Here is a 14,777-nt window from a genome sequence, read left to right as displayed (position 1 = left end):
TTCCAGACTCCCAAGAATAAAGTCATCAAAATTAAGAACAAGTCTTTTAATTGATCGGCTTCCTGCAGTCTCAAGATTGATATTCCAGGTTTTATTGAGTCCCATATTCATCATTTTAAGGGGGGGGGTAGGGTCTAACACTTTAAAAAAAATCGATTTTTTTTATTTTTTTATTTTCTTATTGTAAAACATTTTCAAGAATGTTGTGTCAAATTTTCAAGTCGATTGAAGCAAAACTGAAGAAGTTATAGGCCTTTATCTCCTCCTATCTAATACTGCAAGAAAGCAAGAGCAGAAATTTCAAACGCGTTTTTCTCGAAAGCACATTTTTAAAGTCCGTGGACATCGTCATTTGAAAACTACTTATCCGATTCTTTTCAAATTTGGAGCATACTTTCTACATATAAAATACCAGACCCCAACGTTTTTCTTTTTTGATTTTTTTACTTTGGGGAGATTTTACAGGTGAAAAATGGCGGATTTTTAAGTGAAAAATCGTAGTTTTTACTTCAAACAGCCACAAAAATTTCATAAAAATATTTTTAAGTTAAATAAAAACGTTGGGGTCCAGAAAAACATCTATTAAAAATATTTTGCTCTGATTTTTTGACTTCAGATGATTTTGTGCTGAGATACAGTGTCCACCGCAAATCCTGTTTTCTAAAAGGCATCCTCGAAAGTGCTCCGTCACCGGCTCATTTTTCAATATTTTTCTACGAAAAAATTACTAAATGTTCTTTTAACAATGCTTTGTATAATGCAAACAATTTGAATACATATGTTTGAACGATAGCTCTAGAAAAAAATCGTGAAAATGGAGTTTTTTTTATACCCGTTAGACCCTACCCCCCCCTTAAGGTATTTTCCCATCACAGTTTTGTAGAAGTTCACGCTGCAGATAGCTGTTCCGAATTTGCAAAAGAATCATCAGCACAAGAATGTACAACCGCCAAAATTCCTGCTCATCCCAACTTTCGATTCAATTGCACATCATACCAATAATATTGCTAGCCGTCTTGTCCAATTAAGCTCCTTCGCAAAGTACCTACCTAATTAATCCCGGACATTCGAAAATGAGCATGAATTTAGTTAAATTTAAAGATAGTGCTGCCATCTATGACTTAAAACTCGAGAAATAGTGTTTGACTATCAAAAAAACATTAGTATTTTGAATTCCAACCTGTTTTTTGGATTCAAATTCAGCCTCAAATCTGTGTTTCATCATTTTGCATCATACTTATGAGTGTTAATGAAAAAATCCAGCAATTTGATAAAGTTTTATAGCTCAAATATCAAATTCTTAACGCTAGAGGAGCATCTTTTAAAATCCTCTTTCAATGCCTTTGAAAACCTTTGAAATTCTAGAAAATTCCTTAAAATGCAGTGATCTATTCAAATAATTTGAAGAAGCATTATTGTTCACTTTTACACAGTAAATTTTATAAAATAATCTTGTTTGTAGGGAAATGAATCCAACTGTAAGTCGAAATTTCATGGACTAGACAAGATGAAAATTAATGTTGAAAAACATGCGAAAAAATTTTCGCCTTGTCTCCCGGTAGGACTTGAACCCACATCTTGCGCCTCTCCGGGGCCCATGTATTAACATTCTACTACAGGAGACAACCTGGCGTATGAAAGTTATACTGGTCGAGTGTCGATGTCTATCGGAATGACGGGAATGGTTTTCCCATGTGATCATCATCATTTTCGTTGTCTATTTCTATTCCCATCATTTCAACTTACGGTAGTTGAACTCAAATTTGGATATTTTGAGCACGGCAATAATCTTGTTTTTGTTGAAAAACTCAAGTGGTACTATTCTTATTTCGCACCCCTTTTTCAATTTTATGGTCCTCAACGCCAATTGCTACGTCCAAAAAAAAAGAAACTTGTGTTTGATTTATTCGTTTAGCAATTCAGAACAAACTGTTAATTAAAATTTTCGTGTTTTTCAATCATTCATATTTTAACAAGCAAAACACATAGTGGTGCTATTTTTATTTCGCTCACTGTATACTCAAAAATTTGTGAAACAAACTTTGTTTCGTATTTTTCTGGGGGAGGAAGACTGAATAAAAAAAGAAAAAAATCTTTCAAACGTCAAATTTCTCTCATCAATCTACCGACCAGTGTGAAGGTTCAAAATTTTACTTTCTTATTTAGTGATTTTTAATAAAACTTGTTTGATGCTAAAAAGCACTTGTTTTGCATAAAACAATAATTTAATTAGGTTTTGTTTTGCTCTGGCAAATTTTTGCATGATCAGGCGTATTGAGTCGCTAAAATTTGGTCAAAGTTTTGAAGCTGATAAATAATAATGGTTTGATTAATAGTCATTCTAAAAATTTAGCTAAATCTAAATTCACCACATAAACAACTGAGAAACATGACTCGCTACACGAAACTGATCATCTAAAGTTAAAATTTGGACGATTACAAATCTTTTCAGCAATTGCTGGCTTTTTGCCGAACAGTAAAAAAACGATACAGAAAACGATACAGCAAATTTCAGTCTTCCTCCCCCAGGTATTTTTATCTTCCTTTTCGGTTATTGTCTATTAGGCTATATACGGCCGTTTGTATAAGTAACTGATTGGCCCCAACCATAACCTCGAAACAGGCCGAGCTTTTGGCCTAATCAGTGATGCCATGTGGTATGAATTAAATAAAATTTATTTTGCTTTGGATTATTTGAAAATTTTCGTAATCATGTGAATGCATATCTTCGGGATTTCTGAGCATTTGAATTTATCTTACTCTGTCTATTTTGTTTTTAAGATGTTAAAATAAGATTTAAGACAGACGATAGAATAGATCACAGAATCAAGGGCCCGAACTTTACTTTCTTGAAGCGATATCTCAGTGTAGTGAACGGTTAAACCTAGATACATGACGTTTTCAGAGTTTTACTAAATTGAGGAACTTTACAATTTTTCATTTTAAAATTTTTGAATAGGGTTACCAGAGTCACCCAGCAAAAAAAGGACAATTACACGGTTAGGGTCATATAGACTCGGAGACTATTGAACCGATTTTCAAAAACACTACCATTTTGAATCGTCCAAACGCTAGCAGATGTTTCTTAAAAATTTGAGTTTTGATTTTTATGGTCTTCCAGTCCTTAAAAAATCGGCGTTTTGCATCAAAGATGAAGTCGTATTGGACAATTTTGAATAATATGAATTCAGATAGATTGAGAGCTCATATTGAAAAAATAAAAGTGCATGGATTTACAGACCACAGCTGGTTATCTGAAAAGTTCATAATATTTTTTTCACTGATTTTATAACTTTATTTGAGGAATCAAGGAATTTTGATGAAAAAAATTGCCTTTCGTTTCAATAACATTCAATTCCAACTGATTTCTTCTTTCTTTATTTCTTTATTGGAGGGGAAAAAGCCGTATATGCACGTAAAAACCCTCATCTTTTGCATCAACAGATTACAATTTAAATCCAAATGATACATCGAGTACTTAAAATTAACACACTTTACAATTTAGAAATATTTGTACATTGTACATCATAATTACAAAAGCTCTCTGCGAAACATACGTTTTAATGTGTTTCGGGATAAATGAAAATCAAAAGCTGACGATACGCGATTGAACGTTCTAGATATTCTAGGAAGTGGTGCATTTTGACCGTAATTAGTAGAAGCATGTGGAAGGACCAGGAAAGATTGAGAACGAAGGTTTCTGGGCCTTACATTAAAAATTAAACTTTCTAAAATTTGGGGAAATCAACATTACCGAGAATGATGTCGGAGGTGAAGGATGCATCTAAAACAGCTCGACGAAAAGACAGAGTGTCAAGTCCTATAAGATTGCATCTGTCTTCATATGCAGGAAGGTTGGTGGGATCGTTCCAAGGTAAGTTGCGGAGAGCGAAGCGTAAGAATTTACGTTGGATCTTCTCGATACGTTCAATTGAGTTGTTATAGAAGGAATTCCAAAAGATTGAGCAGTACCGTAAACTGGGGGAACTTTGATCACTTTTTTCATTCATTTTTGAATATTTTGATAGGGGTTGCTTTTTCGTAATATCTAAAAATTTTAAAACCCTTACTGAGGTGAGGAGTATCAAACATGATCATTGATTGTAGTAAATTCAAAAGACATTGGTGGTAATAATAGAATGTTTGTTACAAAACCAGATTTTGAGTTTCGGGGTGACTTTGATCACTGTGGTTTTTAAGTACCGCAACATCTTCAAAAATTTTGTTATGGTGCCAATAAGCAAACAAAGCATTAACATTAATAACAGTAATTTCTGTTAGGACTATACTCAGTTTTTCAACGTTTTTTTTTCAAAAACATTTATAGTCAAAAGATGGACCATGTTGCTGCATACATCTAGGGGTAAAAGTTATAAACATTTCTCATTTTTTTTTGGCCTAAAAAACAATTAAAATTTTACCTTTATGCAATTCCCTAGGTCCTCGCACTATTCCCATGTATTTTTTTTCTTCAAACCATTTGATAGGGTTTTAGCCATTTTTACTATACGCGGATTCTCATGGAAATACACCGTTTTTTTCAATATAAAAACATTATCACCAAATGATCTTAAAAATAACACTTAAACTAAACCTTAACAAAGAAAAAAGTTGAACTTTCACATTAAACAACCCATTTGCTCCTAAATGCTTGAATTTGATCAGGAGAGATGTTTGTTTGTGAGCCTTCGAAAAACCAGATATTTTAAGTTTTTAAAATTACATTATTAGGAATATCAAAAATCTTCTAATAAAAACCAAATTTAGCTTATTCGTAAATAAATTTATAGGCTTTCAAACGTAGTAAACAGTTTTCAGATATTTTTAACTTTTTGCTTAGTTAATGATGATTATCTTCAAAAATTTCATTATGATCAAAGTTACCCCGGTGATCAAAGTACCCCCAGTTTACGGTACTCTAAATTAGTACGAACCAGTGCGCAGAAAAGGGTTTTAAGGCCTTGAATATCTCTGAAATGCTTGGTTATTCTGAAAAGGAAGTCTACACGGAAAAAAATTGCATGGGGTTTTCAAATACAGGATCATGATAATTTTACTATGTCCACGATCTAGTATTTTCTACCACGATTTAGTATTTTCTAACGGAAATCTTGGCTAAAGTACTATGACATAGTATTTTTACTATGTGAACTTTGACAGCTCATAGTAATTTCCTCGTGTCTACATTACCATGCGCATGATATTTTGATATTGCACGATTCGTGTTCTTGCAATTACTATGCGCATGGTCATCGTCTTTTGTGAAGTCTAGATTGTATCGACGACAGCCGGACAGGGCCTTAACGAGTCTTTAAACCGATACGCACCCGGAGCCGGATAGATCATACTCGTCGGAAAATGTATGTTTTCAGGTAAGTGACATTGTGTTATTTTTCTTTCATGTGTGCAAGACTGAACCACGAAAACATCTGGGCTGCTCTTAGACGACGAGAAGTCCCAGAGAAACTAGTCCATCTCATCGAAGAACAGTACGAGGCATTTTCGTGCAAGGTCTTGCACGACGGTGTCTTGTCCGAACCAATCCCGGTAACTGCTGGAATGAGACAAGGATGTATTTTGTCGATTGACTGTAGACCAAACCGAGGATTGCCGTGAAATCCTTCAACCATGGAGCAACTGAACTACCTTGACCTGGCAGACGCTATTGTTTTGCTCGCCCAAACACAACAAGACATGCAGAGAAAACTCGACGACCTCACCGAAAGCTCCAAGGCAGCTGGTCTCAAAATCAATGTCGGAAAGACCAAGTCGATGGAAATCAATACAGAAAATCGTTCCAATTTCGTGGTAGCTGGACAACAGGTTGAGACAGTGGAGTGCTTCCAGTATCTTGGTAGCCAGATTACGCCTGATGGTGGTACCAAGAAGTTCATGGAAACCCGGATCAGAAAAGCCCGATTTGCGTTTGCGAGTCTCCGAAACATCTGGCGGTCACGACAGATCTCTCTACGAACTAAGATCCGAATCTTCAACTCAAACGTCAAATCCGTATTGCTGTACGGGTGTGAAACTTGGTGCACATATGCGGTGACGACGCGAAAACTGCATGTTTTTGTGAATCGCTGCCTGCGGAACATCATCCGCGCTTGGTGGCCTGGCAACTGGATCTCAAACGTTGAACTTCATCGCCGGTGTCATCAAAAGACGCTAGAAATCGAGATTCGAAAACGTAAGTGGAGATGGATTGGGCACACGTTGCGAAGAGATGAAAACGAGATTTGCAGAGAGGCGCTTGACTGGAATCCAGATGGGCATCGAAGAAGAGGCAGGCCCAAAAGCACGTGGCGGCGAAGTCTAGCCGCTAAAATCCGCACAGTTGACGAGAACCTCGGCTGGCAGCAAGTGAAGACGCTGGCTCCGGATCGCCAGCAGTGGAGATCTTTTATCTCAGCCCTATGCGCCGGTCAATCGGCGCTGGACCCTTAGGTAGGTAGGTTTGTGCAAGATAGATTTTCTGTTTTCTTTTCAATATCTTCAAGTGTCGGCGAATGCTGTTCTCGAGTTCCCCCACCCGTGGGAACTTCACTTGAAGGGCATTGAGTCATTGGGATGAAGCATGCAACACATGTGTCGGGCTGGAAAATGCAGTCTTTCAGGTGAGTGAAATTGTTTTTTTTTAAATATTAATCTGCTGCTTGTATGATAACCAAACTGAACAATTTTCCTATTTCCTATAATTAATTACTTTTCCCGTTTTATTTTTTCATTATCATTTCAGGCGCTATGCTTCCCTCTTCGATTAAACCCGAGATCCGGTTGTGGGAAGTGAAGTGATGTGAATGATAAATCGAATAAATAAAAATATTATTTGTAAAATAAATGAACATTATTTTGGGGCCTACAGTTTATAAATCTTTATAACATGCCGCATGGTAATTAGCATCATGATACGAAACTCATTTTAATGATAATGGGTGTTCTTTTAATAATGGAAAATTGCACTTTTACAATGCACGAAGTAAAAGAACTCATTCTATCATTAACAGTTTTACGACGTATGCAATCGAAATTACTATGCGCAGCAAAAATCACTACATAGTAAATTTACTATGTGTGGAGTAATTTCAAGAACAAAACATTATTGACTCAAAAATTTGGTTGCGTGTTGTTCATTTAAACCACGGATTTAGCCATTTTACTATGCTTTTCTTTTGAGTGTAGACATTTGGAAGCTTTGGTGACGACATAAGAGATATGGTTTCTAAATGGTAGTTGTTGATCGAACATAACACCTAGATCTTTAACTACGCCAACGCGTGCAAGAGGTATCTGTTGAATGCAATAGTCGAATTGAAATGTTGTGTGTTTGCGTGTGAACGATATGACCGAACACGATAGTGATGAATTAATTAGAGTTAATAGTTATGGAATGATTTTTATTCGTTTTAGAAAATCAGCTTTTGGCTTATGGAGAAATAAAATAAGTTAAGTTTTAGAAGCGTTTTTAAGTACCGTATAACGGGGTAACATTGATTACCTTTGGTATCTTTGACCAACAATAAATTTTTGCACATAATCATCAATAACTCAGTCTTTAGTTTGAATTTTTGAAAACTGTTTTCTACGTTTGAAAGCCTATAAATTGAGTATCAAAAAGACAAAATTTTCTACGAATTTGGAACTTTTTTTAGTAAAAAAGTAATTTCAAAATCTGAAAATAACTGCTTTTTCCGAGGCTCGCAAAAAAAAACAGCTCTCCTGATGAAACCAAAAAGCATTTAGAAGCAAACGGGTTGTTGAATGTAAAAGAAGTACTTTTTTTATTTGTATATGTATAGTTATAGTGCTATTTTTTTATAGCCTTTCAGAGATAAATTTTTGATATTTAAAAATTAAGGACATTTTCCAAGAGTAAGCCCGTATTGGACAAATGAATAGAAACATTATCAAATGGTTAACTTTGAAGAAAAAATGAAAATGGAAATAGTGAGTGGGCCAAGAGGAATGTTTAAGGTAAAATTTCATTTGTATTTTTTAGCTCAAACTATTTAGCAATTGTTTGAATTTTTGCCCCTAAATGTATGCAACATAAAAGTACTTTTTTTTAATTATAAATGTTTTTAAAACTTTACTTACTTAATGATCCCGCGCCGATCCTCCGGTGCATAGGGCCGTGGTAAAAGACCTCCACTGTTGACGATCCGGAGCAAGCGTCTTCACCTGGTCCCAGTCAAGATTCTCGTCGACAGTTCGGATTTCAGCGGCTAGGCTTCGCCGCCACGAATTTCTGGGTCTGCCTCTTCTTCGATGACCTTCTGGATTCCAATCTAGCGCCTCTCTACAAATCTCGTTTTCATCTCTTCGCAGCGTGTGCCCAATCCATCTCCACTTACGTTCCCGAATCTCGATTTCTAGCGCCTTTTGATGACACCGGCGATGTAGTTCCTCATTCGAGATCCAGTTGCCAGGCCACCAAGCGCGGATGATATTCCGCAGGCAGCGATTTACAAATACTTGCAGTTTTCGCGTCGTTACCGCATATGTGCACCAAGTTTCGCACCCGTACAGCAATACGGATTTGACGTTTGAGTTGAAGATTCGGATTTTTGTTCGTAGAGAGATCTGGCGTGACCGCCAGATGTTTCGGAGACTCGCAAACGCAAATCGGGCCTTTCTGATCCGTGTTTCGATGTCTTTTCTGGTACCACCATCAGGCGTAATCTGGCTACCAAGATACTAGAAGCACTCCACTTTCTCAACTTGTTGCCCAGCTACCATGAAACTGGAGGGAATTCCTGTGTTGATCTCCATCGACTTGGTCTTTCCGACATTGACTTTGAGACCTGCTGCCTTGGAACTTTCGGTGAGGTCGTCGAGTTTGCTCTGCATGTCTTGTTGTGTTTGGGCGAGCAAAACAATATCGTCTGCCAGGTCAAGGTAGTTCAGTTGGTCCATGGTTGAAGGATTCCACGGCAATCCTCGGTTCGGTGCACAGTCAATCGATCCAATCAGAATCTCATCCATTACGATTAGAAAAAGTAGCGGTGATAGAATACATCCTTGTCTCACTCCAGCAGTTACCGGGATTGGTTCGGACAAGACACCGTCGTGCAAGACCTTGCACGAAAATGCCTCATACTGTGTTTCGATGAGATGGACTAGTTTCTCTGGGACCCCTCGTCGCCTTAGAGCCGCCCAGATGTTTTTTTTTTTTTAAAGAAAATGCAAAAAAAGCAAGATCAAATTGATAAACTAGCATTTGTAAATATTTTGAACGTGTTTTGTATCATTTGTGATCGAGAAAACTCGTTAAAACCGTCAAAATAAAGGCTGATCAATGTAACCCCAGAGCATCAAATTCAAAACAGAGACGAAATCGATTTTTTAATCAAATTCAAAGTGGTCTTAGAAATTTCTGCAATCATGTGTTACGTTCATTGGGGTCCTGTACTGATTTTAAAAATATGAAACATGCCACATTCCCATTAACAGAACAAATAATCGAAAAATATTGAAAAAAGTGATCAATATTACCCCGGATTACGGTAATTTAAAAAGGAATTTAAATTTTGTTGCAATCTACTGCGTACCACCCGTAAATTCCGACCTTTGGCTGAAAGCAAAGTATCATCAGCAAATAATCTTCTACCTTTTGCTTTTGGTACATCAGGTAGATCAGAAGTAAAAATATTGTATAAAATTGGCCCAAGTATACTGCCTTGAGGGACACCAGCTCTAATGGGTGTCCTTTCAGAGCATGAATTTTGATAGCTTACTTGTAAGGTTCGGCTAGTCAAATAATTTTGAATAATTTTGGTGAGATATACAGGAAAATCAAATCGAGCTAATTTAGCTACTAAACCTTTGTGCCAAACACTGTCAAAAGTTTTTTCAATATCTAGAAGAGCAACCCCAATTGAATGACCATCAGATTTGCTAGCGTTAATCATATTAGTTACACTCAAAAGTTGATGTGTAGTAGAATGTCCATGACCTTATCAATGAGAATCATCATTCTATTCAAAATAACTCAAATAGTTTACTTAAAGAAGGGGGCAAACTAATTGGTCGATAACTTGAAGGCTCTGAAGCACTTTTGCCAGGTTTCAAAATTGGAGTTACTTTGGCATTTTTTCCATTTATTTGGAAAATAAGCCAAGTGAAAACATTTTTTGAAGATTTTAACTAAAAAATTTAAAATGCTTTCAGGCAACTTTTCAATTAGAATATAGAAAATCCCATCTTCCACCGGAGCATATTTTTTTTAATTTATTGAAAATCAATTTAAGTTCATCAATATTTGTGTCAAAAGAACTTTCAAATATATTTTGTTTAGAAAGAATATCATCAAATTCAAGGGAAATTTGAGCATCAATTGGACTTACAACGTTTAAATTGATATCATGAACAGACTCAAAATGTTGGGATAATTTTTGAGCTTTTTCTGCATTAGTTAAAAGCCGTTTTTCCCCATCTTTCAAAGAAGGAATTGGCTTCTGGTGCTTTTTCAGAATTTTAATTTATTTCCAAAATGGCTTTGAGTAGGGTTTTATGTCCTCTACTGCTTTTTCAAAATTTTCATTAAGAATAAAATTTAAACGACGAAGGTGCGATGAAGGTCGCAATAATTAATTTCAAATAAGGATCCCTAGTACGTTGATATTGGCATCGACGAATGTTTTTCAGTCGTATTAGGAACTGAAGATCATCATCAATTAAAGGTTGATTAAATTTATGTTCAACTTTGGGTTTTGAAGCGGCTTTAGCATTGACTATTGAAGTTGTTAAATTTTCTAAAGCCAAATCTATAACTTCTATTGAATTCAGGGGAAAGTTTACATCCAAATTACGTTAAAAAAAATCCTATACCGCTCCCAGTCAGCTTTTTGAAAGTTAAAAGTTGATTTTAAAGGGTTTTCAATGGGACTTTGGGATAAAGAAAAAGTTATTGGAAGGTGGCCTGAATCGAGGTCCGCATGAGTAACTAATTGGCTACAATGCTCGCCTAAATCCGTTAGAACCAAATCAATCGTGGAAGGATTTCTTATCGAGGAGAAACAAGTATGCCCATTAGGATATTCAACAGTGTAATAACCTACAGAGCAGTCAATAAATAATATATTCCCATTTGAATTCGATGAAATATTATTCCAAGATCGGTGTTTTGCATTAAAGTCACCAATAATAAAAAAATTAGATTTATTTCTGGTGAGTTTTTGTAAATCTCCCTTCAAAAAATTGTTCTGTTCACCGCTGCATCGAAAAGGGAAGTATGCGGCAACAATTTTAATTTTCCCCATAGATGTTTCTTATTCAATTCCAATTGTTTCTAAGACTTTTGTATTGAAAGAAGGAAGAAGTTTAAATTTGGGACGACTATTGATGACAATAGCTACACCCCACCTTGTTGATCGAGTCCATCATTTCGTAAAATTTTAAAGAAAGCATTGCTTTTCAAGTTATTGTCTGGCTTTAAAAAAGTTTCAGTGATGGCAGCAATATGTATGTTTTGGGTTTTCAAAAATAAAAAGAACTCACTTGGTTAGCCAGCAAAGATCTAGCGTTCCGAATCATAATATTCAAACATCTATTTGGATCCATGAGGGAATCGTAAAGTCATAATAATTTTGTTAGCATAATTAACAGAAGTTTGGAAAGCTTCAAACATTGAATTTGCTTTCAACATAAGTTGAATCATTTCCAGTAAATTTCGATGCAAAAATTTTAATTTTTCCTCAGTAATCTCATCCAAATCAACAAAATTGTTAGGATCAGAAATGAAGGAGAAGAAAAGTAATTGGAATTTCTGGGATTTTCCCAAGCCTTCGCATGTGACTTGATTTTTCCTCATTAGCATAGCAGGCAACCCATTTCACCTCTGAGAACGTTAAACAAGGAGCCTGTGGCGCTGAATCAGCCCAGGTAACATTTACATCACTTTGAGCATTACCAAGACGTGATTCCAAGGTAGACCAAGGCTGACCGCGAGCAGGCAGATTGTTTGACGGCCTGACGTGTGAAGACAAAAAAGGGGAAGAAGGAAAAGAAACTTTTCTGACTTTGTGATTTTTTCTAGAAGCAATAATTTTCGCCCAAACGGGACAGTCTATGGAGTTGGAGGAATGATTACCTGCGCAATTCGCACACTTAAAGAATTTTATTTGTGGTTTATCCCCACCAAAAAGGCATTTAGATTTTTCATGATCGAATGTGCCGCAAAGCATGCATCTGACATCAATTCTACAATTTTTTATGCCATGACAAAAAGCTTGACAGCGATGACATTGAGATATATTTTGAAAAAAATTGGTAGATGATTTTCTGAACGGTTCAAATTTGATTCGAAAATGAAACATGAGACGAAACTTTTCAAGAATTTGCAAATTATTAACCTGAACCTATTTGAAACGGATCAAATGAAGCTCAGGAGCAAAACCAACACTGCTGGTATTATTCGTGTTGGTTCTTTTCCTCATTTGAATTACTTGAATCGGTGAAAAACCTAACAAAGAATTTAATTCAGTTGTGATCTCATCCGGTGTCTGATCGCCGGTGAGACCACGAAGTACAACTTTAAAGGACGATCACTTTTAGTGTCGTTAGTAAAGGATTAATGTTTTTCATTATTCAAATAATTTAAAAAAATTGAAAATCATTAAAAGATTCTGCCAAAATAAGAGCAGTTCCTCTTCGACCGATCTGAAAAGAAATCTTCACATCCTTGACGGAAGTGACGGTTTCTTTCCGAAAGGCATTGAAGTTCGGAATCATGACCGTAATTGGTGGAACCTTTTCGTTTTCAAGAGTATAAGAAGAAGAAGGTTTCTTACTACTCTTATCAGAATTAAATATGAATATTTCCTTATCAACGATCTTATGAAGAACATCGAATGAATTGGAAATTTCAACTTTTTTGGCCTATGGACCTGAATTTGCTTCGGCAATTCTCCTTCTTACAACTTTCGCGTCAGCCGATAATTTTCCCATGCTGTAGAAAGAAAAGAAAATCGTGAATAAAAGAAAATTTTATCACTGAAATGTGCTAATTGAAAAACAGGTAAGAAAGAATAATGTAAAAAGTTCCTGCAGGTTCACAGCAACGATACGTGTTGAAGGCTCAATAGGACAGATTGAAGTGATTTAACTTAATGCTTATTTCTATTTCGCTCTGAGAATTATATAAAAAGTTTTTCTTCAAAGTGTAACAATAATGCGGATAACATGTCGGTAACGAACACTTTATACCTGTCTTCCCAATTAATACTACTGTTCGTGAAGATGCATAACACTATGCCGCGCCACCTAGAGGTCACTAGTCGTACTAGAAATAGCTTACCTTTATAAAGTGTAGGTGTCGCACCGATCGGTTCCATAATAGTTCTCTTTTTTTCCGTTTCAGGAAGCTGCGCTGATGCAGGGCATGACGTCGTCCGATGGCGATATCGTAATGGGTAAGAGATGTTGTGTGTGAGAGCTAAGAAAAATCAAAACGATTTTCCTACAATGATTTTACTGCTTACACATTGTTGCTTGTTTATGTGCATAATTTGATTGCTCAGCTGAAGTTGGTAATATATCGGATTGTTTTTAATCCACTCTCTTCCCCAAGATTATCTGCCACCATCGGCGGCAAGTTATGAGCACCGGTTCGGTTTCTATCTATACGAGCAGGCCTTCGGAACCTGCTATCCACCGATGCCGAACAGCCGGGAGGACTTCAGCTTGACCGCATGGATCCAGTCGATATATCCCGAAGGCACACTTTGTGGTCCGGTTGGAGCGATCGGGTTCAATCTGTAATGGCAAGGGTGAGAAGCGAGCAGCGAGGAGCACAATTTATTGACCAACGCTATCGGAAATCGGGAAATGTAACGCACCCTGACACTGGCTCAGTGAACACTGCTCAATGGACACAGTGGAAGATAAGAACCAACGGCAGCGAACTATCTTGCCGGGTTGAGCATTACGAGGATCGCTACAACTTGTATGTTTGCCAATAATGGTCCGGTGAATAATTTAGTTATGTGCGCTGATCGTAATAAATGTCATTGTGAACGAATGAAAATTGTGCTGTTTGGTCAATCGAAAGCGATAAGCGAACATGGGGTTTCTTTCTTTTTCGTTGATTAGTCCTTCACCATATTTTGACAGGTATAAAAATATGTTCTCCGCAAACTATTTATCAAATTAAACTCGATTTAAAAGTTCTTTTGGTTTTTTTTAATATAAACATAAAAAAAATTTGTTTTCGTAGGTCTAAATATGTTTGCCATCGACCGTGGCCTAAAGCATAGCGTTCAAGTCTTCTAAATCAGGGGTCATGAGATCGAAACTTGATCACGGCATACATAGTCCTCTTTCTGTGGGCGGGTGTTTTTAGCATTTGTTAGATGCTAGTCATCATTGTAGGGATAAGATGAAGAATATACAGAAAATAAATCAAATTTAATTAGGAATAAAATAAAATAATAGTTGTATTCGGCAACACTGTAGGTGAATGAAATAAAATAAACTTCTATGACAACAGTTGCTATTTCGACAGCACTTGACAAACAAACAAAACAAAGTCAGTCATTGATCTATTCTTGCGAGCGACAGACGTGTTTAAGTGAATCTCTGAATTGAGATTCGTAAAATCACGACAATTATGTCCTTGGATAAGCTTACCATATCGCCCGGTTTTATCCGGTTTTGCCTAGATATTTAACCCTCATCCGTCCCTGAAATTTTTACCTGTTACAGTACCTGGAGTGTCAATTTGACACTCTTGACTAAAACTAATATAGCTCTCTTGTTTCTCAACCGACTTTTACAGA

At 36.3% G+C, this 14,777-nt stretch overlaps 1 protein-coding gene across 1 annotated transcript in view; it reads left to right on the top strand.

Moving 5' to 3' along the window:
• Nucleotides 1–14,026, top strand: part of LOC129750956 (uncharacterized) — a 20,341-nt gene extending 6,315 nt beyond the window's left edge. The window contains exons 2-3 of the mRNA XM_055746175.1: nucleotides 13,361–13,412; nucleotides 13,571–14,026. Of these exons, the coding sequence (XP_055602150.1) occupies nucleotides 13,361–13,412; nucleotides 13,571–13,761 (243 nt within the window). The 3' untranslated portion in view covers nucleotides 13,762–14,026. The remainder of the gene's footprint in view (nucleotides 1–13,360; nucleotides 13,413–13,570) is intronic.
• Nucleotides 14,027–14,777: the final 751 nt, after the last annotated feature.

The sequence above is a fragment of the Uranotaenia lowii genome, chromosome 3 (assembly GCF_029784155.1).
Source record: "Uranotaenia lowii strain MFRU-FL chromosome 3, ASM2978415v1, whole genome shotgun sequence".
NCBI lineage: Eukaryota > Metazoa > Arthropoda > Insecta > Diptera > Culicidae > Uranotaenia > Uranotaenia lowii.
The sequence above is the reverse complement of the archived record's forward strand: the minus strand, read 5'-3'. Positions and strand labels throughout refer to the sequence as shown.